Raw genomic sequence first — 25,627 nt, forward strand, 5'->3', positions numbered from 1 at the left:
ACTCACTCTCTTTTTCACTCTCAACCTAGGGATTGTGACCCACAAGTAGAGGACACAAACAGATGCCTGGGGTCACAGCCATCCTGTCCTTCCCGTATTGCTAAATAAGTGGTCTCAGCTAGATTAAAGGGGGGGAGTGTGTGCAGAAAGTTGCAGCATGGAAAACACTCAGAGACCTTGATCTGTCATATTTCTAATGCACTATCTTCATGGCATGTAAGCTACATCTGTGTGGAAGTTTTCTTCCATTCAGAGTACATCTGGCATCTCATCAGGATCCTGGCTTTAAGTGTGGAAAATAACTACAAGATTCAACAGACCAATGGTCATTAAAGTATTTGACATTGAGCTCACGAGAGCAAAGCTGATTGGACATTTCCAGTTAGCATCAACAGGATCGGCCATCCAACTAATATTCCATAAGAAGAAACATCTGACCTTCTTGAGTACTCACCGGCTGCAGAGAAGAGAGTTGAGGGGCGGGCCAAGTCATGGGGGTGGTGGATGGCTCCGAAGAGGCTGGGACCTGGTGGCCGGCTCAGAAACTCAGGTTTCAGGCCAAAGTCCAGCTTGTGTGGATCAGACTGCATCTGTTTCTGAAATGGAAAATGGGATTCAAAAAGAGACCTTCCTAAGAAGGAGCACTAAAAGGCACCTTCAGAATCATATGGTTAGAGCAAAGTAGCCACACTGAAAATGGAAAGATGCCTTGCTAGGGCATGGTGTAAGAGGGTGGGATCCTGAACAGAGATGCTGAGAGATTCTTGTGATTCTTCTAGATAATCACAACAGGCGGAACAATCAAAGGGCGGAGAGCGAGAATCAATCTCAGGCTCAGGTTGATGTTTTCTTAGGGGACGTCTACACAGCAAAAAAAAAAAAAAAAAAGCCCCATGGCAGCATGTCTCAGAGCTCAGGTCAGCTGACTTACGGCTTGAGGGGCTTGTGCTCAAGGGCCAAAAATAGTCATGTCGGTGTTCGGGCTCGGGCTGGAGCCTGGGCTCTGTAACCCGGCAAGGGGAGAGGGTCTCAAAACCTGGGCTCCAGCCTGAATGTTTCACTGCTATTTTTAGTCTTGTAGCACAAGACCAAATCAGTTGACCCAGGCTCTGACACTTGCTGCCACAGGGTATTTTTGCTGGGTAGACGCACCTTCAAAAGCCCCACTTCAGTGAAGTACTTAAGCGTGTGTTTGAATCCCACTCAAGGCAATGAGACTTAAGCAGCACTTGCTTAACTGCTTGGGTGAATAAATTAGGCCTAACCTAATAATAAAAACAAAACCCAAGGAAAGGGTTAGTTTGGACCATATTCTGTGTGTGTTTGTACAGGTGTGTGCTGTGCTAAGAGCAGGGTGGAACTACCACCAGCTTACAAGTGTATCTTCTCAACATATGCTTTTATAATTACAGGAATCATATACCAGTAATGTTAAGTTTGTAACTTAAACCTACAAAAGCCAGAAGTATCAAATTTAATGTTGAACCCGCCCCCCAACCCCATAAATATCAGTCTTTTGACCTCAGACTGCAAACACAGGCAGAATAGGGCAAGTTAGGGATTGCAGCTACATCTATACTACGAGCGAGGGGTGCAATTCCCATACTTGTGAACACACACCCGCTCTAGCTTGACAAGAGCTAGTGAGCGTCTACGTAGCTGTGGTAGGACACGTAACGGCAGTGGAGGCACAGCTTAGCTATGCGGAGTATAAACCCACCTGAAACGGGGTGGGTACATATTTAGCACAGTTAAGCCGTGCATCAGCTGCCGCTCCCTGTGCTACTGCAGCTCCACTGTTGTTTATACTTGTGGTAGCTCAAGGCAAGCGAGTAGGAGTATGCGTATATGAGCAGGGAAATCACACCTCAGCTCGTACCATAGACATAGCCTGAAAGGAATCCAGTGAAGGATGGACTGACTGTATCACAAATTCGAAGCAAGGCGTTGTATTCCATTTTCTTTATTTATGTGGTATTGGAATGAGCACATTTTCCTTTTTTTAAAGAGAAATCTTATCTAGATCACTGTGCTGGAAACAGGCAATTTTAGCATCTTTCTATGAAAAGATGAGATCATTTTGCAATGTGATCATTTTAGTGGTCATACTTTTATAGAGAGGGGGAAAAAAAACCCAACCAAATTACCACGTATCTGTTCTGTCGGACCTCCCTAAACATAGATTGCTGATTAATTGTGCAAGTCCAGCGGAGTGAATTTTAAAATACATAATATTGAACCAATAATCTTAACAGTAATGCTGGAGTATGTAACAGTTTATAAATCAAGATTTAATACTGTGCCAGTTCAGAGTACGGACTTTACAATGACATAAATATGCATATTTAAAGGTTATGACCAAGTTAATGTGCCTGCCTAGTAGCTATTTTTCAAGTGCTAGTAACTTGTCCAGGTGGCTGTAAGAACAAAAAAAGGCTCATCCATGTTTGGGTCTAATAGCCTGCAAAATATTAAAATGCAAATGATATCTGATTCAAGGGCATACCATCCCAAGAAGTACTATTTTAGAGCTCAAGTAATTAAAAAATAGTCATAGAAATACACACTTGCCAGCAGAGGCCCTGCACGCCAGATATTTAGCTTGTAAACTTTTTTTTAAGAACAACTAATTTATAAGCCCCTGACGTTAGCTGCTCATAATAGCGAAAGCTGGCAGGTATGTTAGTTGCAGCAGTATGAACACTGGGGCTATAATAACGAAAAAAACAAAACATTCCCCAATTGTAATGATAAAGGACCACCACAGATGTATTCAGGGGCGGCTCCAGGCACCAGTGCAGCAAGCGCGTGCCTGGGGCAGCAAGCCATGGGGGGTGGCGTGCTGGTTGCCATGAGGGTGGCAGTCAGGCAGATTCGGCGGCAATTCGGCAGTGGAGACACTGAAGGTGCGGCACTGGCAGACCTCCTGCAGGCGCGCCGCTGAAAGCCGCCTGAATACTGTGCTTGGGGCGGCGAAACACATAGAGCCGCCCCTGAATGTATTAAGAACTACGCACCACTTACTGAATGTGCTGGCTTACCTTACAAGAACACTGAAGAAGAGCCTTGATTCAGGAAAACATCCCTGTTCGGGAATGCCCTTAAGCGTGCGTTTCAAGTTAACTAAATGCTTAAGGGCCTGATCCAATGCCCACTGAAATCACTGGAAAGACTCCTACTGATTTCAGCGAACGTCAGGCCAGGCTGTAAGTGCATCCCTGAATAGGGATGGACTTAAGCATGTGCTTTCCTGAATCCAGGCCATAAGAGGACTGTCTTTTTGTTTCTGTATTCATGAAGCACCTAGCACAATGGGAATCCTGGTCCATGACTGTAGGTGCTATGGGAATACACATAAATAGTCAATAATAATAATGATAGGCCAGATTATGACATATTCACACTGGCCTGTGTAAGAGGCAATGTAAACGGCCATGGGAGCTTTAGCAAGGCTTTTAATCAGCCTGACTATGCGTCAGGAACCCCCTGGTATTCAGGAAGAATGCACAGGCTGCATAAGACTTAGGATGATGCCGTTTGCTCCCCTCTCATTAGCTAGTGTGGATGAGAGCTGCCTCCTTCCCAAACCTGGGGCTCTAGGAGTCTCTGTGCTCCTCCAGCCACTGAGACTGCAACTGTACCTAACCCTTACACAAGGCTGCACATGGGGGCAAGGATCCTCGTGTCCTGCCCCAGCCTGACAGCCACACCGGGGTTAGGCCCAGTCTAGTTCACTCATAGAAAGCTGTATCAGCACAAGTGCAGTGTTTGATGTTAATATGCTAGGTTGCAAAGCACAGTTCCATTAACTTCTTGGGGTGCAGAAAGCAAACTGTGCCTTATGGAAGTGACAAACCAATGAAGGTTTGTGGGTAAGGAGGAGGGCGATTGCCACCAGCAAGTTTCAAAAATTACTTTGTAACTGAACTGAAATAATGAAACGTATTTTCTGGGTATGTTTGGAAAAGTTAATAGAATCAGCCTCACACAGACAAGCAAAAGCCTCCAGAGTTCTACTCTGCATATTTAAACAGTGGGAGTGTAAGTGAAGCATTCGGTAAAATCTACACCAATGCAAAAACAGAACCTGGTATGATTTATAAATTTGCCAACATGATCTTTCACTGAGCATCAAATCACAGAGGAGTCAAAGGATGTAGATAATGGCAATGATAATTTCATTTCTAGAAAAAATCCTTTCAATATTTTTTTTTGTAAAAAGGCACAACTCTCTAGGTCAATAATCTTCTCTCTTTTTGGTAATGGGAAGAGGAATGAAGATCACTGGCAGGGGAAACATAAGGAAGCAAAGAGGAGAGATCCGTCTACTGCAGCAAATTAACCTGTCAACCTTGTTTAAGAGGGTTGTTTTTAACCTCTACTAGCTCCAGGCTTTAGTAACTGTTCAACATCTCCATATATTGCATAGACCTGACTTGTTACAACTGACTCACATACTCAGGATCTCTAAAGTGACATGAAAACCATGTTCATTTTGCAACATGTACAAGTTTCTAACACACAATCAACACAGCTAACTGAGGGGTAGCCGTGTTAGTTTGGATCTGTAAAAAGCAACAGAGTCCTGGGGCACCTTTAAGACTAACAGATGTATTGGAGCATAAGCTTTCGTGGGTGAATGCCCACGAAATGCATCCGACGAAGTGGGCATTCACCCACGAAAGCTTATGCTCCAATACATCTGTTAGTCTTAAAGGTGCCACAGGACACTCTGTTGCTTTTCACAGCTAACTGACTCATCTGAAATTGAAAGTATTCCCCGCAGAGAATCCCTGTGGCTCACTGACTATTAATTAGCTCAGAGGTGCAGGAATTATTTGGGGTTTTTACTGAAAAATATAACGGAAACATCCTAAAAGGAAAAAACAAAACAAAATCACACACTCACAAAGCCACTGGACAATCAAAATACCATTATAATATAAATTACAATTAACTCTAACTCTAGTGATTTTATGTTTGTACAACACTTAGCATAATGGGGCCCCAACCTGGTTGGGCTCTTTCAGTGCCACAGCCATACAATAATTAAAGCTGGGGCAGATATATTAGACAGCATGTGGAAGGGAGCAGAGGGAAGCTCCTTGTGCCTTCTTATACCCAGGAACACCATTAAAATCAACAGATATCTTGACGCCCCTAGACTGCTTTTAAAAATCTCAACCGCTGTATTTTCATTTCCTGGTCTATAAAGAGAACAAATCTCACAGTTCATATACGTCCTCCACTTAGCTCTTCCCAATCACCCGTTGGCACTGAAAGTTTATGTTCTAATGTCCCTGGCCACTAATGACACAGGCATGTCCTGAGTGATTGCGTCTAGGATCTTACAGGACAATTAAGCCTTCAACGTGAAACAGAACTAGGAGACTAAAATGTTTCTGTGCTCCACAGTGTCGTTTCAATGATGGTAGAGCAGAGCTCATGATGAGTGGTGAATTCCTTCCACCACAGATTTGCACTGAGCAGCTCCCCACAGAGGTGTGACTGCCAAAAGGACTGACCTTGACTTTTTGTTGGTGATGGTATATCTGCCAGGCGATATGAACGTGCATAGCACACCACTTTCCAGGTTTCTGGAGAAACAAAGAAGTGACATGAAATCAAGAACCATCAGAGACACGTGACACTTTTCTGTAGTTATAGTTTACAAGCTTCATTGATTAAACGGTCTTCTTAAGCTTGTAATAAGGACCTCCTAAAAGTTGGTCACAAATCAGGAGAAACACTGAGGGCCACTCCTCTGCTGCATCCAGAGAGGAGGGGCCGTGAGGGAGCTGGTTTTGGCTCCCTGATTCGGCGACTATCTCCTGCTGGAGATAGCCAGCCATTCCCTCCCAACTCCTGTCCCCTGCATTAGGAAGGAGGCACAGGAGTTGGCTTTGCCAGCGTGAGACCCACTGGGGAATCCCTCACACCAGGACAATGACAGATAAAAAGCATTGCAGGGTGTCTCTGCTTCCTTTGCATCACCACGGGAGCAAAGTGGGGCAGAGATTCTGCCCCTGGGTTAGGGCTTTATCTGACCTTCCAGAAACACTATGGGTCATCACCTTCTCAAAAAACAAAAAATCTATCCTTGATTTTATCAGCTCTTCTGATGCCAGCTAGTGCTACTCAGGTGGCTGAGAACATGGCTTACCTCAGCTGAAATCAATGATGCGGTATATGCTAATCCACATCAGTTATTTTGCATAAGTAGCGCACTTCACAACTGTACATCAAGTGTAACGATTCTAAAACACTAGCTTCATCAACAAAGAGGTGAAAAAAAATCATTTTTTTTTTTAAATCAGCCCAGTGCTTAAAATTAGCCTGACTCCCCCACTATAACTTGGTCAACTTTGCCTTCAAGTCCTTCCATAATTTACTTTTAGCTACGGGATATGTTGAAGAAGTTGGTAGGCCAGTCAACTCACCCTTGTTGTGTGGGTGAAACCCTGCTTAACCTGAATCTGAATCTGTCCTCTTACCTGTATTTCATATTATTACGGAAACACACTCTGTAAAACACCTGCTAGTGCTAGTTGTTTGTTTGCTAAGAGTTCAGGAAGTCATTTCTTAAAAGGAAACATCTAGGATATTCCTTCCCAAACACTGTTAATTAAGCGTATATACTCCACATCTAACATCTGTTCAGATTTAAAAATGGTCACAGGAATGAGGGGAATTCTTCAAGCCACCTGTGGCTTAAAGGCTGTACAACCTGGTAGTATTCTTACAAGCCTGGACTTCACAGGCAGCATAACATGGCAAACAGCTCTATTTTCTGTTTCTAGGTGTTTTTCTTTTTTAGAGTTTTTATAGAGCAAGCAATTACTAAAAAACAAAACCAAACAAAACCAATCCAAAAAAACCCCCCAACTTCTGCACATCCATTGAGTCTGGCTCTGCTAGTGAATATACTGAGTTCTATTCTCCATATTTTCAAAAAGTTAGACTTCCAAAGAAACTTAGAAAAATTAAAAAGGCATCCGTACTGCTTTGAGATGACCTTTTAATTCCTGGCTTTCCAAGTCTGAACTGGATTGTCTGTCTAAATTTAACTGTAAGCTTCTTGGGGTAGGACCCTTGTCTCAGTTCAAGTTTGGTACAGCACTGAACAACACTGATATGGCAAAATAGAAATAAAAGACTAAATACAGCAGTCTTTTCCCAGGCAAAACAAAAACAGAGTTTTGCCTGGCTAGTACTGCAGGATTTGTCTCAGTAAACTTTGTGAGCTAGAAAGAAAGAAAGATCATCATATTTAACCTCCAGAATTCATTGTGTTAGTGGGTTGTGTAAGAAGCACAAACAATAACTTCAAAACCATGCATATTTCACTTGAGTGACCACAAGATACAGGTATAGAGGGACCTACCACACTATTTAACAAACATTCCACAAATGTTCCAGATATAACATGGCACTCCTTCATAATTAGTCTGCATTTTAATCCACTGGGAGGAGTGTATCAGAAGAAAGTGTCTTACCCTCAACATGGGCCTGAACGGATCTGTCAACTGTGAAGAAAAAATGACAACTTGGTTACATGCCTGTCACTCAAACAATTGCTCTAATTAACAAATTGGTATTGCTTCATTAGGAGATGAAATTAAAATGTTATCATTTTACTTTCAAATGAAGTCCTTTTGGAGAATAATTAGTCCTTTGCCTCGGTATTAGAGCCAATCTCCTTCCCCCTCCCCCGTGACTGTTGTACATAAGTGTTGACAAGCAACTAAACAAGTCTCATAAAGAGCGTTCTGCCCTCCGGCACTATTATTAATTTGTTGATTTAACACTATAAAAATGGAAATGTTGTTAATCTGGAGAAAAACATGGCTATGGCCTTTGGGCAAATTTCTGTTCATATATTTCTAAAGTGGCTAACTCGGGAGAAGATTGGGAAGGGGTCTTGGCCACCTTTCTGCAGACCTGCTGGAAAGGATTGGGTTGGAACTGGCTGGAATGGCACTTTGAAAGTGCCACCACAAACCAGCAACTGTGTCCGTTCAGTGACTCTGGTTTTAAAAAAGGGCACCTGGTGCTCTACTTATAAAATTCGAATAGACAATACAGACTGGCATTGACCGGTTGTCGATGGTTTCTCTGCAACGGATCAGCTTTGACTTAAAAGAGGGATTTTCACACTGGAACAAATGTGGATAAAGCATGTTTACACAAAAAGCATTTTTTGTTTGGTTGGTTTTGGCCAGATATTTTCTGTCATCCTCCTTTGCTCATGCTTCAGCTATTTATATTTTGACTAGCTTCAATAATTAGCAATGAAAATATAAAATCAATTCATTAGTTATTTCTGATATGTTTGGATGTCCCTCTTGAAATGCAGTGATAAAAGGGAAGGGAGGTTTACAGATATAAGAGGATGCTTTGCAGGAAGCAGTGATAGCATAATATATTATCTTGGAACAATCAAAACTAGGCTACAAGTTGAAAGGAAGTATACAGCTAAATGACTTAATGGAAGAAGCTCTCATTATCTTTTCAACTAGATGAATGCACAGAAACAAAAATGCACAATTTATTTTGGTACAAAGCCAAAGTGCAGCACCAGTTGAGTTGGGACCCAGCATAAAACTCATAATTCAACACCGGCAAATAGCCTACACTAAATAAAAGCTGGGCCATCTATAGCAGCGTGGATTTTTTCATTGCTTTCAAATGGGGAGTTCTGGTTAAAAACTGACAGGATGATGTCACTCATTGTAAACAACAATTAATAGATGAATATAAATTCCTAGCCTGCCTATGGACATTCATCACCAGGATTCATTTGCCTGTAAAATGGAAAAATGCTGACAGCTGAACAGTCAAGACTAAAATAAATAAATAAATTGTACAATTTAGACTTAAAAATCCAAGAGCGCCAAACGATCAACCAAGAGCATCAGTATTTCATCAGCTTAATCAATACTATAGTAAATATGGGAATACATGTCATAATCCAGCATTAAAAACAATTACAGCCTATCAGCAAAAAGCTTGTGGATGTTTATAAACCTTACAATAGATTTGGTGTTTATCCTTTTACTCCTGAGGTTGGGAGGCTGTTACAGGAAAGGGCTTTTCCATTGCATGGTATATGCTTTGTGCTAATGATTAAAGGCCATGCCTTTAAGTTGTTATGAGCCTGATCATCCACCCATTGATGTTAAGGGTAAAATTCCCATGGACTTTAATTGTGCAGGATTAAGCATTGTCTACACTTAGGGCAGTGTGCAGAGTATAGGCACTTCGCATGTAGCTATATGCTGTTGTGAAAGGCAAGCTGCGCCCAGGCTTATCACTGCAGTGTGTAGCTGCACAAGGCAGTGAAAGGCTCCAGTAGGTGGAAGAAGCAGGGAAAGGCTCCGGCAGCAGAGAGCTTGATCCTTTCCCAGCTGCCTCCCTGCTGCCAGAGCCTCTCCCCGCTACCAGAGCCTTTCACTACAGCAGGGAAAGGCTACAGCAGCAGGAAGGCTGTGGGACACTATGCTGCCAAAAACAGCAGTGTAAGGTGGAAGGCACTGCTTGGTTATGTAAAGAGCAATGTATGGTATATACCATAGGGTTCAAACGTGGAGTGCACTCTAGTCTACTTGCCTAAGCCACACGTCACCGTCTACTCTGCTATTTATACCCCTCCTAGGTGGGTGTGCAGTGCCTGTACTCTACAAGCTGCTGTAAGTGTAGACCTAACTTAAGATGCTCTTCTAGCTACCGGACGGGTCCTACCTCAGCACCGGGGATGGCCTGGACGACCTCTAATGTCCCTTCCTGCCCTACATTTCTATCCATCTATGAGAGAGGCTCTTGTATTCCTAAATTATCTGGATTATTAGTTTTAGTGACATTCTCATCTAAAATGGCATAACATTTCCAACATACCCTGGGGTCTTTCTGCAGGAGGGTATGTGGGACAGTTCCTGGTCTGGCTGCGACATCAATAGGATTGGAAGTCTACAAATGTTACAAGAAAATATCATTAGTTGTGACAAAATTAGTGGGTAAACATTCCCTGTTTAGAGTTAATATTCCTTAAAGAATAAAGACGACATTTTAAAAAAGGAAGGGAAGGAACACATCATGGTTTAGTAAAATGTATAATACAGCCTCAATTTTCCAAACTTCATTGTCTGAGATCTTCTGATTATTCAAAACAGGGTGAACAGAATCATGTAATACAAGAGCAATAGTTACATTGAAAGTTCAGTCCATAGTCCAAAACTTGATTAGCCAGACTTATACAATGTCCGCAGTGGTATTTGGAGCATCAAGCTTGTACTGTATTGCTCATCAATTTTATCACCTGGAAATAATCCACTGATGGCTGTCAGTGACATCAATACACTGAAACAGACTAAGGATTCTAACTTCATTGTCAATACACAGTTTATCAGTCATTTTTTTAGTTGTTACAATGATTTAAACACCATTAAAAATGATTGATTAACACACAGCTATCAGAAAATGGCAACGCCTCTTTAAACAAACAAAAAGCTTTCCCTATGGTTTAGATTTAAATATTCAGCTAATATAACAAAATGCATCACTTTGGAAAAAGAACCACCCTAGGCATTGTAACTTCCTACATTAAAAAAACAAAAAGAATAGAAATGAGCTGCCGTACAACTAATTAAGCAGCAGAGCTGTTAACAGCCTGATTACTATACATATGAAGAGCTCCACTAATGAACTGCAATCTACATATTCAATCAATAAGCTGGATCGGCCTATTTAAGAAAAAGAGAGAATCTTCTCTGTAGAGATTTGCACCCTGATCCAGCAAAGACCACAGGGCTATTGAGCCTGATTCTCTCCTTACTTAAGGATGACTTTATTAAAGCCAAAAGAATTACATTGGTTCACAACAGATCTAAATAAGAGGAGAACCAGGTTCATGGTTTTCGATGATGGTGGAACGATCAAGTAACACTACATTCAAGAAATGAATTTTAAAAAACCTTGTTTATTAAATGAACTTGCATCAATTTTCAAATCAGTCATATTTGAAAATTAGTTGGCTAGATTCTGAACTCAGTTACTACAGTATAAACCTGAACTCCATTCAATTATTTCTCATTTCAGCTACACCAACGTAAAACTAGAGTTACCCAACTGTCGTCAGTGGGATTACTCCTGAATTACATTACTGCAACTGATATTTGAATCTGATCCAAACCCTAAACCTAAACCAAATGTAAACGAACACACAGGTCATTTTTATTTTTACCTTAGGTTGAAATGCTCCTTGCAGTGAGCCAAAAGGACCAGTGGGAGGAATCATGGGAGGAATACCTGATACAGCTGGAGGATAGGAGTGAAACAGCTGTAATCAAAAGATAAAAGAACGTAAGGGGACATTTTCTAAATACAAATCCAGTAATTCCAGAAAGAAAGAAAGCATTCCTGTATAATATTGAGAAAATTGAAAAGCACTGAAGACATGATCTCACTGCAACAATGTTAGTTAAAGCAGTCAATGAAATGTTCACAAATGTCATGAATGTTTACTTTAGAACTTAAAAGTAGTTTACAAATCAAACAGCCAGCAAGCTAGTCTCTGGAATAGGACATCATAATATAAAAGGATCTTTTGCAATTGTTAATTTTTAAATTGGATAGAAGTCACCGATTTTAAACTATATCAAAAACGAGGGAGGACTGCTAAGCCAAATAAGACTCATAGAAAATTACTATTTAATTGAAAAAACCAATCCTCATGAGTTCTAAGATTTTACTCCATTAAAACTCAATTAGTACTTTAGATTTTAATAGTATCTGTAGGAAATCAGAAAAAATACACAATTCTTACTTCATTAGCCTGTGTTAGAGGATATCCTGTCACATCTAATATTAGAATAGAGATAATCTGATGTGCCAAAACCCATCATTTAAACAAATAGTTGTGGCAGCAAAAAAGTCTAAATTTAGAGTATCAATTTCTATAGCGATAGAGCCCTGAAGCACAGAGGCGCACAAATCCCTAGGGAATATATGCCTGAAATATACCCTGCTGGCCTCAAGGGACCTTCTTATTTTAAACGAGCTCAGTCACACAAGCTTTTCTGTGCAGTGCACATGCACAAACTGGAGAACAAACCAAATCAACCATATTGTTCAAATTTCATCCTGCCTTTGTGGTCAGACTGTGAATCCCTTACTCAGCTCCTCACATCATCAGTTCCATTGAAGTCAATGGGACTACTTGGGCAGCTTCCTACTGTGGGAGTCAGGGGTTGACAGTGTGACCTAAAAGTATATCTTCACTGAAGAGTTAGCCTGGGATCTTACCTGGGTGTTGTTCCTAACCACTTTCCTGTCCACATGCGAAAAATTCTAACCCAGATTTGGTGGTGCTTGAAACCCAGGCTAGCGGGCACATGTGCCATGTGTGACTGTTAAAAATCTACCTCCTAACAGAGCTGTTCTAAGATAAATCTTCCGTATGTGCTACTTTTAAGATCAAAATAAATGCTGTGTTTCATGAGTTAATGGCTGATTGAATAGAAGTGGGATTGGGCAAAGTAAAAGATTGGACATGGGCACCCATTAATTAAAAGAATGGGCACCCACTAATTAAACCACATTCCCGTGTAAACCAAACGTTTCCAAAGTTTTGATCAATTTATTTCGCTTAATATACATATGTACATAAAGAGTCCCTTTTCCCTCCATTATCCTCTCCCACAAGGTCAGTTAATCATGTTATAGTGACTGAGAGCTGATAAATGATTTCAATATTGTATCTGTACCCAAAGATTTCTTACCTAAACAATATGGTATGAAGTCTCCTTTCATAGCACATTCCCATTGTTGCTTTTAATTCTGTTTTATTTGAACCTGCTCTTTTCGAAGATGCAGAAAACATTTCTGGATTAGCTAATATTGAACTGAAGGCATTTGAGAAGTCATTATTAGGCACGTGTCCTCCTTTACAGTAACTTTTAATGCCTAAAATATGTTTGAAATACTCTAGTGTCTACTGCATTTAATTCTCCATATAATGTGTTAACTCCAAAAGGTGGAGAGAGACATATTATTTAATATATTATTGAATATGACTAATAATAAGGAATGGTTTCCTTACAGTTTTACAATTAAATATATGTGATCTTTCTTCAAGGTCAGAATTATTATAAAACACAGATGATATTTCTCAATTATCTCTGTATCAGTCAAACTAGGTCAGCTTTTATAAGTTATTTTTCATCTTCAGTGTTTCCTTTTGCCCCTGAATATCCTCTATTTGCACACCCTTTTCCTCTTCAGCTTTCCTCATTAGAAAATTCAGGGGCCACTTGTGAAATTGGACTACAGCTCCCCTGAAATACACACCAATGATAATGCAAAGGCTAGCGGCTGTTTCTCTGATCTTGACCCATTCATAAGGATAATTTCTTACGGTATTGCTTTAAGGACCTGAAACAGAGACAGATACTGTGACCAAAGAGGTCAAGAAAGGAGAAACAAATGATTTGAGCCTCTGCTCTAGACCACATGCATCTTTCTTCCCCGTGTATTTTCAAATCTACGACAGATTGGATTCAACTCCAAAACGGGCCTTACATTTGTTCTCCGGCAGTGTTAGGTTATATGGTGACTGATTCTTCTTTCGGCTTTAAGACGATTGACAGATTTTCTCAAGATAAGTCTAATTCTCAGGGCAGGTCTACACTAGACACTTCTGCTGGTAAAGTACATTTCCAGGCTGCCAAAAGCCCTAGTGTATATGCAGTTATGTGAGCATAAAAGTGCTTTTGTGGTACAGCTTATTTTGCTTGGGGAACAGGTATAAGCTAGATCTCTTTTGCCAGTATAAGCCTCATCTATACTAGTAAGGTTTGCCAGTATACACCAGCAAGCACCTTTTCTACTGTAGACTAGGCCTTAGTTTAAATAAGGATATGAATCCAGTGGCAATGTGACAAAACATCTGACTACCCCTAAGGCAACAAAATCTAATAGACTTTACAAAGCATCAATCAGAAAGGGTCATGATTACTTAAGCTATGTCTACACTAGCACTATTGTCAGTAAAACTTTTGTTGGTCCAGGGTGTGAAAAAACACCCCCATGACCGACATAAGTTCGCTGACAAAACTGCCGGGGTGGACAGCGCTATATCGGTGGGAGATGCTCTCCTGCCGACATAGCTACTGTCGCTTGTTGGAGGTGGTTTCATTATGCTGGCAGGAGAGCTCTCTCCTGCCGGCAGAGACTGGCTACATGTGAGACCCTGCAGCGGCGCAGCTGCAGCGGTACCGCTGTAAGGTCTGTAGTGTAGATATAGCCTTAGACTATAAGCTTTTTGGGACAGGGACCATCTTTTGTGTTCTCTGTTTGTACAGCACCTAACACAATGGGATCCTGGTCAAAGACTGGGGCTCCTAGGCTCTATGACAGGGGTCGGCAACCTCTGGCACGCGGCTTGCCAGGGTAAGTACCCTGGAGGGCCGGGCCAGTTTGTTTACCTGCTGCGTCGGCAGGTTCGGCCGACCGCAGCCAGCACATCCCTCGGCCTGCGCCGCTTCCCGCAGCCCCCATTGGCCTAGGACGGCGAACCTGGCAGGTAAACAAACTGGCCCGGCCCGCCAGGGTGCTTACCCTGGCGAGCCGCGTGCCAGAGGTTGCCGACCCCTGCTCTATAATAATATAAATAATAAAGAATAACATCTTACACCTTTTTTACTGTCACGTTCTATTACTGACACATCGTTGAACATGACGGGCCAGATCTCCAGCGGCTGTTAATTACTGCAGCTCCATTGACTTCAACAGAGACCCACCAATTTACACCAGCTAAGGATCTTGCCCCATAGGCTAGCAGATAACAACACAATGCCCTCCGTTACATTTAGAGGGAAAATGTCATGATCTAGTTTGGCAGGATTTCTAGTAACTAGTTTTCATAAGAGAACTTGCCAATGTCAATTAGAAAAAGCTTATATAGATGATAACTCACTCAATGATTTCCTGTATTCACCATTAACTTCTGTGCTTTATTTGCCTAATGCACGTTTATCTATTTCTCCGGTTCCGCATTCTTGCTTGAATCAACATGCCACATTGATGATAACGTATCTTATAAACTGATGTGAAACCCAGTGACTAAGGGTGGAGTTCTGCTTTAAACAAATCATTTAAGCATGTGAGTGATTTCACTCATGTGAGTAAAGCTGCTCCCATGCATGCGTGTTTGCAGGATTGAGCCCTAATATTTCATACAAAGGCCTTGATCCTGCAAAACACCTATATATGGACTTAAAATTACGCAGATGAGTCTTACTGAAGGCCAAGAGGAGTATTCACATGCTTGAAGTTCGGCATGAGAGTAAATTTTTTTCAGCATCTGGGCCTAAATAGGTTCCAGAGTGAGCAAAATGAACAACAACAACAAAAAAATATCAAACTATCATCTCTTTTTTCTTGCCCAGTTCCACTTCTAAACAAAACCAACACAAAAAGCCAAGTGCTTTGCAGAGTTCTGAATAATACTGATGCAGTAACTCATTCTCTAATCAAAATATCATTATGAGAGTTAGAAATTCTCTCCATAGCCAATCAAGTACTTGTCTTTTACCAATATGATGAAGCTCCTGACAATGGGGGAAAACAACCTACGTTTCAGCAGGAAATGAATCAATGATACAAACTGTAAAAACAAAAAGCTTGAAACTTAAGTGAAATCTATTGATTTACAATATATTTTTGATTTATAACACACCAGTTATTAAATTACAATGTTTTTATTTTGTAGCTCTTAACCACAGTGCTAGATTCTCATTGCTGTCATGAACTAGAGCTTTCAAAATGTAACAAGCCCACTGGAACAGTTATGACTTTTGAAATCTGAAGCACACAAAAGACAAGGATTCAGTTTTTATACAGTGAAATATAATATATTAGTAAAACTATTGGATTATCTAACCCTGAAGGGTATGTATGATAGTTTGTCATTTCATTACAAATTTCTTAGGAAGAAATTTAGTCTAATGGCTTATGACACAACTGAAAAACGGTGATGAAATTACTGGTGTGTCCTGTTTTATGTGGCACATTCAGCTCTTATGCCTCATCTTCACATCAAGTTGGTCTTTAAATGGTTTATAAGCAAAAGATCTTTTGATTAAAAAAGATGATACTGCATCTTTATCAGAAACAAGCACCACAAATGCAAGCCTTTAAAAGCCAAAGCTAAAGTGACCAAGAACGATAATGATAATTCCTGGAGCGATGATTAAGAACAGACTGAACATTCTGCTAGTTATTGAGTGGCAAGCCCAGCCCACTATGGAAAAGCGATTACGTCAGTTTTTCAACACAGTAATAAAACTCACACTGTGACGGTAGAAGGGGTCAACTTTTGTAGGGTATTTGTCAAACTGCAAAGGGATCAAAGCACAAACTAGTTACTTTGTATTTTGTTGTTCATACCTTCGCTTCTGTTGGTAATATCAAAGACTGCCTTTCTATTATTTAGCAACCAACAGAGATAAACAAAAACATAATAAGCACGTTTTGCATAAGACTGTGCTTTGGATTTTGCATCCTTCGGAGTAACACAATGTCTTTATGCAATAGAGGAAAGGAATAGGGACCAGAGAAGCATCACATGTTCCAAGCGCTATAGTATGTTGGGTCAACAGCTTAAATTCATCAGCCTAAATGCTGCCATTTGGTACTTATTGTTAGTTACCAACACACGTTTGAGGAAGGAGGCCATTCTGCCTCTGGCAAAGGTCATCTGGCCTAACAGCATTTTCTTTCCCTGAAAGCTGACATTTTTGTAGTTTGTAATAAAGAATAGAGTTGTGCTCTACTTATCCTCACATTTCTGCCTGGGGTACGCACCATGGGCGGTGCTGGCGTTGGCATGATGGCAGTGGGCGGGATGGCGTGGGGGAAAGGCGTGAAGGTATGCTGGTGTGTATGTTGGTGTGTGTGCTGGTGCTGGTGCTGATGCTGGTGGAACTCGGTCCTCAGGTAGGGCGGTGGCCCCAGAGAGGCCCCACGATCTGCACTCTGGGAGGCCAAAAATCGTGTGTTGAGTTCCTGACGAAGAAGATCTTGCTCTGAAACAAAGAATAAAGCTGTGAGTTCAGGAGCTTTTCTGCAGTCCTCCCTGGTGGTTGCTGGGTTTGGCTGCCAGAACTAAGTTTAGGATTCCCTTATTAGGAGCAAACTATCTTCTCCCAACTACCGCATGACAAAACATGAGGGTCTTCCTTGGATCTTCCCAAAATGCACTGGAGGCAAGAGAACCATTCAATTTCCCCTTTCTCCCAGGGTTTGTCTTCACTGCAAAGTTAACTCGAGTTATAACTTGAGTGTTGTCTCTAAATCGGGACAGCTCCACACACAAAAGTCCTTATCTCAAGTGCTGTGGTGTTTTGAACTAGCGTCGACTGGAAAGACTAAACAGGCTAAAAGTTGACTGAACCTAACTTGTCAGCTGCTAACATGACCCCTCTGTAATATGTATGCGGGCTAACGTCACTCAAGTGAAGATAGTCCTCCAGTGCCTTCCCACAATTCCTCCCATGGCTCCAGGAAAGGGAGAAGTTCTCAGAGAAGGGACTGATGGAGTGGCTCCGCTTACCACAGTGCTAAGAATCATGGCATCCACCCCCAGAAGTCTTAATGCCACACTCGAGTGAGTACAGCACCAGTGTGGACACAGCACCTCAAATATTATATAGCAGTGTGGCTGCTCTCACGCTAGGCTAACTCGAGTGAAGTAACTGAAGTGTAGATAACTCAGGTTAACTCTGCAGCGAAGACAGATGCCCAGAGGGTTCATGTAATGGGAGCTGGCGCACATGCACTCTAACATGATTTTACCATGGTGAGAAAAAAAGAAACATCCAAAATTTAGCCTCCCAGAAATATTCTTTCCCAGGGTGGAAGGAATATCACTGGGACAGGCTGAACTGATCGTTTCCATTTTTAACAAAGCCCTGAGCACGTCATTGGTGGGTACATCCTCTGTCAAACAGCCAGCCCTTGTTCTATTGGTCAAAATAAATAACTTGACTTAAAACCAAGAGCTAGTTTTGTATGTAGTACCACAAAAATGTTTTTTTCCATAACACATCCAACTCTTACCTGAGTAAGTACTACCAGCTGGATGTCCTGCAACCTGCAGTGTCCCTGAAGTCAATGGAGGTGGAGGAGGCAAAGCCGTAGGAGGGGCAAACATATTGGGGTGATGCGGGTGAGCAGGAGGTTGGAGGGTGGGCGTGAAGGTGTGCAATGGACTGTGGCTGGGTAAAGAGAGGGGAAACGGTGAAGCGGAAGGGTGGTGGGATATGTGTGGGGGAGGGGCCTGAGTCTTGGCTGGAGTACTGCTTCTGCTGCTGCTGTTAATGAAAAGAGGTCGGGGGGAATAATTAAGCAATGCAGGAAAAGAAGAAAAGCCTCATCACGCCCCGAACCCCTCCTCGCACACACACCAGAAGTTACTTTTGGAACATGCTAAACAAACGGTAACTTTGTTTATTCCCTTTTATTTCCAATCTACTCTCTAGCTAGAGAAATTGAGGTTGCAAGAGGCTGCGTTCCAAAGTTAAATGTATCAGCCTTGAACAATACATGAATGGCACCCAAAGGAACAATCAACTGTGTACATTTATTACTTCATTGTCAATTCCTTTGTGCACGAATGCTTCTGAACCATTGTTTCAGGTAACTGAAGCTCAAATTAGTGATCTTTACACTAATAAAAACAGTGATCACTAAATAAAATGAAAGATCGTAGACGATGAGAGACGGGCTGGAGAAAATAGTGACGTCTACCTGCTTATTGTATAATTAATGACTCCCTCTCTGCTCCCACAATATAAAGCTCAAGGTAGATTCTGCAGCAATAAATATTTGTGTATGTACTGGTTGCAGTTTTTCCCAGTTTAACATACTACAACAAGACTTTTTTTTAATGTCTTAAAATAGCTAGTGCTTGTGTTTTACTTTTCACTATTTCATGTAATAATCATTCACGCTTCTGCTGCATGGGACTCTGAAGGAAAACAGCCTGATCCAGTAACTCAAGATCTTGAGCAGTTGTGGGTCAGATTCCACCCCCCAAATCAAAGCACAGAGCAGCCAAAAAGCTGGTTTAACTGGCTCCAGAGTAGGGGAATCCCAGTTTGGATAGATGGAGGAGGATCCAGTGGTTAGGGCACTACCTTAGAACTGGGGAGATCTAGGGTCAAGTCACTGCTCCACCACAAATTTCCTGTGTGACCTGGACAAATCACTTAGCCTCACAGTGCCTCAGTTCCCCAGCTGTAAAAATGGGATAATACCTCACAGGGGTGTTGTGAGGATAAGTACATTAAAGACTGTGAGGTGCTCAGAAACTACAGTAATTGGGGTCTTAGAAGTACATAAGAGAATATACAGGGCCAGTATAGCAGCTCCTCCTTTGTCATAAGGTCTTCACCCCAATGCAGCAAAGGAGATTAAGCGAACAGTGGTTCTCAAACCAAAGTGGGTCACAACCCCGTTTTAACAGGATCGCCGGGGCTGGCAGTAGAGTTGCTGGGCCCAGACTTGAAGCTGACGTCCCAGCCCCACTGCCCGGGGCTGAAGCCAACGCCCAAGGGCTTCAGCCCTGGCTGGCGGGGCTCAGGCTTTGGTCCCCCATCCTGGGGGGGGAGGGTCAGGTAGTAATTTTTGTTCTCAGAAGGGGATTCTGGTGCAAAGAAGTTTGAGAACTGCTGAGCTAAAGCAAACTAAGGCCGCTTTACATCTGAATGAGTATCCACACAGGGGTTTAATGTACTTGAACTATGCACCTTTCGTTAATTCCTCTGACCTTTCCTAAGGCCTTGGCTACACTCGCGGATTCACAGCGCTGTGAAGCGCAAGTGTAGTCGTGCCGCCAGCGCTGCGAGAGCTCTCTGCAAGTCCTCCACCTCTCCGAGGGGAATAGCTTGCAGCACTGCGAGCGAGCGTGCAGCACTGCGGGCGCTGATTACACTGGCGCTTTACAGCGCTGCACTCGCTGCGCTCGGGGGGCTGTTTTTTCACACCCCTGAGCGCAGCAAGTGCAGCGCTGTGAATTGCCAGTGTAGCCAAGGCCTAAGTGTCCCGGGCAGACAAGCCCTGAAAAGCATGTCGTCCTACGTGCATATTCAGCTAACAATTTGGGCATCTTCGCCACATTTGAAGAGGCTTTCCTTTATTGTGTGCAATAGTATATAACAGTTTACCTACCTTAAACTGTTGAGGCTTAAGCTGCTGCTGTTATACGCTGACAAAGGCTGAGAGAGACTCTGTGAGGAAGGGTGAGGCTGCACCAGCGGCAGGTTTTGATGGACAGACTGCAGAGGGGACTGTGGCCTGGGCGGACGTTGTACTTGAGGCTGAGGCGCAGGCGGACGCTGGGCTTCTTCTGGGCCTTGCAGCGGCTGTGAGGCTTGAGACTGTGGCGGCTGGGCAGGAGCCTCCGTACACTGAACCAGTACAGGGCTTGGGGAAGGCGCTTCAGGCTGTGGCTCCAAAAGATGTTGGGCCAAAGGCTGAGAAACCTGAGGACAAGCGTCTTTAGGCACCACAGGCTCGAGTATTGGTTCTTTGTTGCTGTCCTGGCTCTTCTCTTGACTCCTCTCTAAGCCTGATATTTTCGGGACAGCCGGCCCCCTAGCATCTTGGTTGTCATTTTCAGCTAGCGTACTGACACCTAATTCTTTACCTGCAGCGCCGAGAGAAAGAAACACAAAATGACTACGTGTGCAAAGAAGTGAGAAAAACCAAGTGAACCCATTGGAACGCTTACATTCTAGGCAGTTTCAGTGTTTTGTCATAGTAGGCTTTTATAGGGATAACATCAACTTGAAATGTAGTCAACTTCCAAAAACGAGTTGAAAGTAATTTCCTGTAGTACACCTGCCCCTGATATTTGTGGTATTACAATCACTTTTTACCATTAATAGATCTGTATACCTATATATATATATATACACCGCTACCTCGATATAACGCTGTCCTTGGGAGCCAAAAAATCTTAACGCGTTATAGGTGAAACTGTGTTATATCGAACTTGCTTTGATCCGCCGGAGTGCGCAGCCCCGCTTCTCCCTCCTCCCCCGGAGCACTGCTTTACCACGTTATATTCGAATTCGTGTTATATCGGGTTGCGTTATATCGGGGTAGAGGTGTATATATATATATATCTTCCCCCTGCCACCTTTATTTCAGAAAAGATCTGCACAGTATCTAGCACAATGGGATGCTGGTCCATGACGAGGGCTCCTTGGCGCTATGAAGATACAAATAATAAACAGCAGAAACTGACCACATCCCTGACCCAGCAAACGCTTATGCACACATTTAGATCTACACATGAGTCGTCCCATTGAATTTAATCGGGATAATCATATGGCTAAGCCCAAGAGTTCAAAGATCATGAGTCAGGCCCCCCAAAATCATTAAACTGGCTTAAAGAAAATCATTATTTTTAAATAATACATTTGGGGGGGGGGTTATATGCCTTCTCATTTTCAAACATTTGAGGTTCATATTTTCACACTTCTCTCTGCAGCCATGAGGGCTGGAAACTTTTCTTTTTTTTAAATAAAGCTGAGAAATTTATATAATCCCATGACTCTAAGAGCTGCAGTTTAGGAAAAATTCAGGATACATTTGTGAGAGTTGGCAACACTGCTTTATGCATAAAATTAAACACGGGCAGAAGTATTTGCAGGATCCTGGCCTAACCGATTATACAGGAGAAAAAAATGAAACCAACTATTCACAGAGTGCTATCAAACAGTGGGGGAAATGAAAAAGATTTTTGCTTGTGACCTCTTTCAGTGATAGTTATTTAGGAGTTACTTGTCACAACAATAGCTACAGAAAACAAGAGACCACAATGTGATTTTTTTAATTGGCATGCCCCGTTAATATCAGTGACTTATTATTATACATTGAGTACAGTGGAGACTACGCTCATCAATCTCCCACCTGAAATACCCTTAAGGAGGCGTATTTAATCCAAGTGTTATAAAAAGGTAGGAGGGAGTATTACTGGAGGGAGATTCTAAAGGAAAATGATTGCAACTGCACACCGGGAGCTTGATTTTCAGAAATGCTGAGCACCTGCAACTCTCACTGCAGGCAACTGGGGGTTAGCAATTGGGCCTGCTATGTCTTCAACAGCCACCAATCCTGAGGGGAAAGAAATTTAGGAAAAACTATTGAAAAGCCCCTGGGGCTCCAGATGAATATACAGTTCAACGTGTACTCGAGGTTCTAGATACTTCCTTGTGAGGAAACAATTTCCTTACCCTTTTGCCAGTTTTTAGGTGGGAAAAATACTACCGAATAAATAAATGATAAAATGTTATATATCGAAGGAGAAATTGTTCACAGCTATGTTTCTAAATTCTTGAATAAGGGATGCAAATAAAAATAATGGAAAACAAGCGATGCATAAAGTCCACTATTGCAAGCAATCTCAATTTTCTTGTGATTCCATATTTGTTTTATGGGTTTTTTTGTTTTTCTTAAAGCCCCAGCTGTTGGTTTCATGAGATTGCAAGAGAATCTCACCTTCCATTAAAACCAAAAGCGTACGTTTCTAGCTTTCATGGTTAGGGAGAAAAGTCTGAAATCGTGAAGCCAGTGCATCCTAAAGGCTCAGAAACCAGAAGACAATTTTAAAAAGCCCCAATATTACTTTATTTCTTTTTAAAAATCTCATGATTTTTTAGCCAATCCCATGATTTTGGGGACCTGATTCGTGGTTTTTGAACGGCTTGGGATGGTGGGGGTGATACTGTTGATGTGTTCATACTCTGTGGGCTCAAATGTATGTCTCTTGTGGCCTTTGCTGTGGAACAGAGGGAAGCAGAATGGAGCAGCAACTGTGCCTACAGACATTTTCCTTATTATTTCTGGCTCTGAGGGAGTTTGGGAAGAGGCATTTCTTGCTGTACCTGTTCAGCAAGTGAAAAGAGCACCCTCCAACTCAGAAAGACCCTGCCTCGCTTTCCTCATGCCCATCAGTGAAGCCAAACTCAGCTATGGCTCTTTTTTGTGCAGATGTTCAGAATGCTTGGGTGGAGAAACAATGACCTTTCCCTCTAAGTGCTGCTATACTGGAGTGGCCCTTATAATGTAAATCATAATGATATCATCTGTCTTTAATTTAATAAAGAGAGCATAGACGAATGTGTCCCAGGAAGGAAAATGTACCTCAGTGGTACTGAGCAATTTGCTAGCTCAGCAGAGTGGCAAGCAGTTTGGTGGAGTAAGCTAGGAAAGTACTGGAAACTGTACAGACAGGAAATGGAGAAAGCCATCGCCTCAGGGGGAACTGTGACCTGAGCTGGTTGATACTGATGCATTTAAACTGTTGTTGTCCCTGGAGCTGACCAACAGGGCACTTTGCAATTTGTAATAGGAAATCCAAGGAATCTGGATCAGAAAAATATGGCCGTCCTGGGACTCTATAAGAATAAAAAGTAATGACTGTGACCTGTGCCCAAGGTGTCGCTCACTGCAATTAAATTGTAGGTTATCAATAACTGAAACTCAGTTTGCATTAATTCTTTGGATCAGTTTTGTTTGATCAAACACTATTAAAAGTTAAACAGAGTAAGATCATCCCGTTTGTTAAGACAGGTCCCAAGCGTGGAAAGAGACAAAAAATAAGCAACAGACTGCTTAGGATGACATGGTACATGTCCCCAGTCCCCAAAGGGCTAAGTTAGTAGTTTGAGTTTTAGTGAGAAGACATGCCAATCATGGCTTTGAAGGATTTGTTTTATCATTAGAAACTGCCTACTAGGTGAATATAGTGGTGGTCTGAAAACAGCAGAGGTGACACCTTCAATTCCAGGGGAAATACCTTTCTCTCAGAGCCCTTCATTTAACCTTCTTGTCTGATATGTTTAGTGTCTCTTGGGTGCACAAAATTTATTCAGCACAGCCCTCTGCTGTGAAGTGAAATTCCTTACACAATACTTACTCCTCCCCTGGAGAAAAAAGACATTATGAGTCATGGTGTCCCGTGTGTATTTTTTCCACATTGATATGTATATCTTCACTGTTCAGCCCCTTAAGTACCATTCCCATGTGCATTAGTTAACAGCTTAGAAGCTGTAATGTTTAGTTGTTCCCAATTTATTTTTATTTGGGAGATGTCAAATATTGAACCTGCTCTTTCTCCCAAACCATTACATCTATACTACATCACAAAAGGGTATCAAAGGTCCAGGAGTTTTTCTTGTGTCAATGTTCCTAATAAATGTATTTTTGCACAACCAATAATTAATGTATATAGTCCAGCAAGAACACTGAAGTACACAGTATCCTATTTAGAGAGTTAAATCCCACAGCAATGCGATCAATTTTATGATTTTTATGGAGAATTTTAAATCTTCTGCAGCAGCATTTCAAGGTTACAGACACAAGTTTTCCCTTAATCTTCTACAACTTTTTACACATATCATTATTTCTGAATATTTAATTCACTAGCCACTGGAAACTGGAAGGAGAGAGCCCTTTATTTCTTCATGACATTGGTCACCCAATACACAGCTTTCTTTTCTTCTTTAGACCACAGAGGAGTTTCTTTCCATCCAAGCAAATTCAAGAATCAGGTGTGTGTCCGAATTTTTATTTTTTTAAGAGCACCCTCAATATACAGTTTGGGGAAAAGTCAGTTTGCTGAAACAGTAATTAGAAAAATAATAATTATGTCACTGATATGGTGACATAGGATTTCCTTTCACTATTATAGTGATGTTGTGCCAATCAGCTATGGTTACAGACAAATGGCATGCGGGGGGAGGGATAGCTCAGTGGTTTGAGCATTGGCCTGCTAAACCCAGTGTTGTGAATTCAGTCCTTGAGGGGGCCACTTAGGGATCTGGGGCAAAATCAGTACTTGGTCCTGCTAATGAAGGCAGGGGGCTGGACTCGATGACCTTTTGGGGTCCCTTCCAGTCCTATGAGATAGGTATAGGTATATGGAATCTGCATCTGATTATCTCTCACACTGTACTTCCATTTCTCTAATTTCACCACTTTTCAGAGAATATTGTGATTTCTCAAGGTACAGGACACAGATCCCAAATTGATCCAAATGAAGTTACCAAATAAGTTTGCTGTGTCTACAAGATTACTACTCTATCAGCTCAATAACATCAGAGAAATAGGCCTGGCTGTTAGAACATGATTACCACTATCAGCTCAACACCCCTAGAGAAATGAAGACTTGTAATACAAACACAGAGCTGCATGTGAAATACCGACACTCTGTATTTATGAGTTTATAATATTATATATACATAAAAATATACACACTTGTGTTGTCATGTGTGTATCTTTAATATGCAATATGTGTGCATATGTATTTTTACCTTTTATATCTATCAGTATCCATAATATATATTGCAAATATCTATGTGCATACGAAAGAATGACACAATGCCCACAAACACATGTTAATTAAAGCACCAAGGTTTGTATAATGAATACAGTATGTATGTGGCATCCTCCCAAAATCACTTTGTCAGTCTTCCTAATCCCCACAGAAGAAAACATGGAAATATGGGCCCAGGTACCAGGAGCGCCGTCAGCTTTTCTGCCGCCCTAGGTGGCAGAAGGT

General features: G+C 41.8%; 1 protein-coding gene across 11 annotated transcripts in view; it reads right to left on the reverse strand.

Annotated features, from left to right (window-relative positions):
- The window catches only part of AUTS2 (activator of transcription and developmental regulator AUTS2), a 966,537-nt gene that overhangs the window by 10,951 nt on the left and 929,959 nt on the right, over positions 1-25,627 (reverse strand). For 3 of the 11 annotated variants that reach the window (XM_024099736.3, XM_008178900.4, XM_065573291.1), the window contains 10 exons: positions 20,227-20,704; positions 18,115-18,368; positions 16,840-17,081; positions 16,347-16,391; positions 11,240-11,335; positions 9,895-9,966; positions 8,088-8,156; positions 7,497-7,526; positions 5,526-5,597; positions 455-596 (listed from right to left, as the gene is read on the reverse strand). In XM_024099736.3, the coding sequence (XP_023955504.1) occupies positions 455-596; positions 5,526-5,597; positions 7,497-7,526; positions 8,088-8,156; positions 9,895-9,966; positions 11,240-11,335; positions 16,347-16,391; positions 16,840-17,081; positions 18,115-18,368; positions 20,227-20,704 (1,500 nt within the window). The remainder of the gene's footprint in view (positions 1-454; positions 597-5,525; positions 5,598-7,496; positions 7,527-8,087; positions 8,157-9,894; positions 9,967-11,239; positions 11,336-16,346; positions 16,392-16,839; positions 17,082-18,114; positions 18,369-20,226; positions 20,705-25,627) is intronic. The other 8 variants (XM_008178896.4, XM_008178899.4, XM_024099737.3 and 5 more) reach the window with 8 other exon arrangements.

The sequence above is a fragment of the Chrysemys picta genome, chromosome 19 (genome assembly GCF_011386835.1).
Source record: "Chrysemys picta bellii isolate R12L10 chromosome 19, ASM1138683v2, whole genome shotgun sequence".
Lineage (NCBI taxonomy): Eukaryota > Metazoa > Chordata > Testudines > Emydidae > Chrysemys > Chrysemys picta.